This window comes from Aspergillus bombycis (assembly GCF_001792695.1).
Source record: "Aspergillus bombycis strain NRRL26010 chromosome Unknown contig00306, whole genome shotgun sequence".
In the NCBI taxonomy this organism is placed as follows: Eukaryota; Fungi; Ascomycota; class Eurotiomycetes; order Eurotiales; family Aspergillaceae; genus Aspergillus; species Aspergillus bombycis.
The window spans coordinates 1,388-2,577 of record NW_019170308.1 but is presented as its reverse complement, the minus strand read 5'-3'; the positions used below and the strand labels follow the sequence as shown (position 1 = coordinate 2,577).

General features: G+C 44.1%; 1 protein-coding gene across 1 annotated transcript; it reads left to right on the top strand.

The window, feature by feature from the left end:
* Positions 1-291: 291 nt before the first annotated feature.
* ABOM_012255 (Zn(II)2Cys6 transcription factor domain-containing protein) lies at positions 292-762 on the top strand (the record flags this gene model as incomplete). The annotated part of the gene is made up of 2 exons (XM_022539382.1): positions 292-438; positions 493-762. The coding sequence occupies 2 exons, from the start codon at positions 292-294 to the stop codon at positions 760-762; spliced, it is 417 nt and encodes a 138-aa protein (XP_022382856.1).
* Between the last annotated feature and the right edge of the window lie 428 nt (positions 763-1,190).

Genomic DNA, 1,190 nt, shown 5'->3' with positions numbered 1-1,190 from the left:
GAAACAAAAGAAAAGACGAGGATAAATCTGTAAAATTAATGTTACACAAGGACCCATGTTACGCTGGTTTCTTTGTCTCCATAAGCCCAGCCTTTGTTTGTCTGAGCAAACATGCATAATCAGCGGCAGTTATTTGAGAAACAGCAAACATCGATAAGCCAACAAAGAGGAGCAAAAAAGTGTCTTATAGAGAACCGTCGGCGAGCATTTCCTGTAAGTCTGATCTCGTCAGTTATACATTTTCTCAGCTCTTGTCTTCACTACAGACCAGCACTAGCTCGATCATTGACAATGACCAGTCCCGCAGCCCAACCTAGAACACTATTGCCTGCAGAATATCGTGGTCCTGATAGGCGTCATACCCCCATTCTCCGCGTTGAGAGAAAGTCAAAGCGGCGGGGTTTAGCTTGTACATCCTGTCAACGAAAAAGGGTGAAAGTACGTACTGTTTTCGTGCCCCATTCTCTACTTTTAAGTGCTCATATTTGAAAGTGCAGTGGCCCGCCTCCTTGCGAGGCATGCGCTGCATCGAAGTCCGAGTGTTCTTTCGAGCCTTTAACTGATAAACGGCGAAGATTAACACAGAAGGCTGCAGAGAAAGACGCAGAAATCCACCGACATATCTCCATGTACTTAATCGATATCCTGCGGTCTGGGAACGAAGAAGATGTGGGCAATCTAGTAAGGGAGATGCAAGCAGCCTCATCTCGTGATTCCGCTTTTGCCGATCTGCGGTCGATAATATCTCAAGAGAAGAACTGAGTATTCTTTATCTTTTGGATATGTAGACCCTCTCAGTCTGTTAAACTGGCTGCGGACTTAGGCAAGGAGGAGGGACATTATCTGAGGTCTCAATTAATAGCATGAATGATACAGATTATTTCGAAATTAGTTTCATGCTCGATGACTTTGGGATTGTTTTCCAGCCCTAGTGCCAAGCCACACTAAAACGGGTATAGAGTATAAATAATTATGCGACTTTTTCCACTGGAAGACGCGCTTCACATGTTGTGGCCTGAGACGATACATAGAAACAATATATAATACGAAAAGCTGAAGAAATTACCTGATTCTAACAGCACCCATGAAGATCAATGTATAATGAGGTATCGCAGAATAACCAATCATAAAGGGGGGCGCCAAGGCGGGTGCTACGGTCAGCCAGAACAACCATTTCAGTACTTTATGGA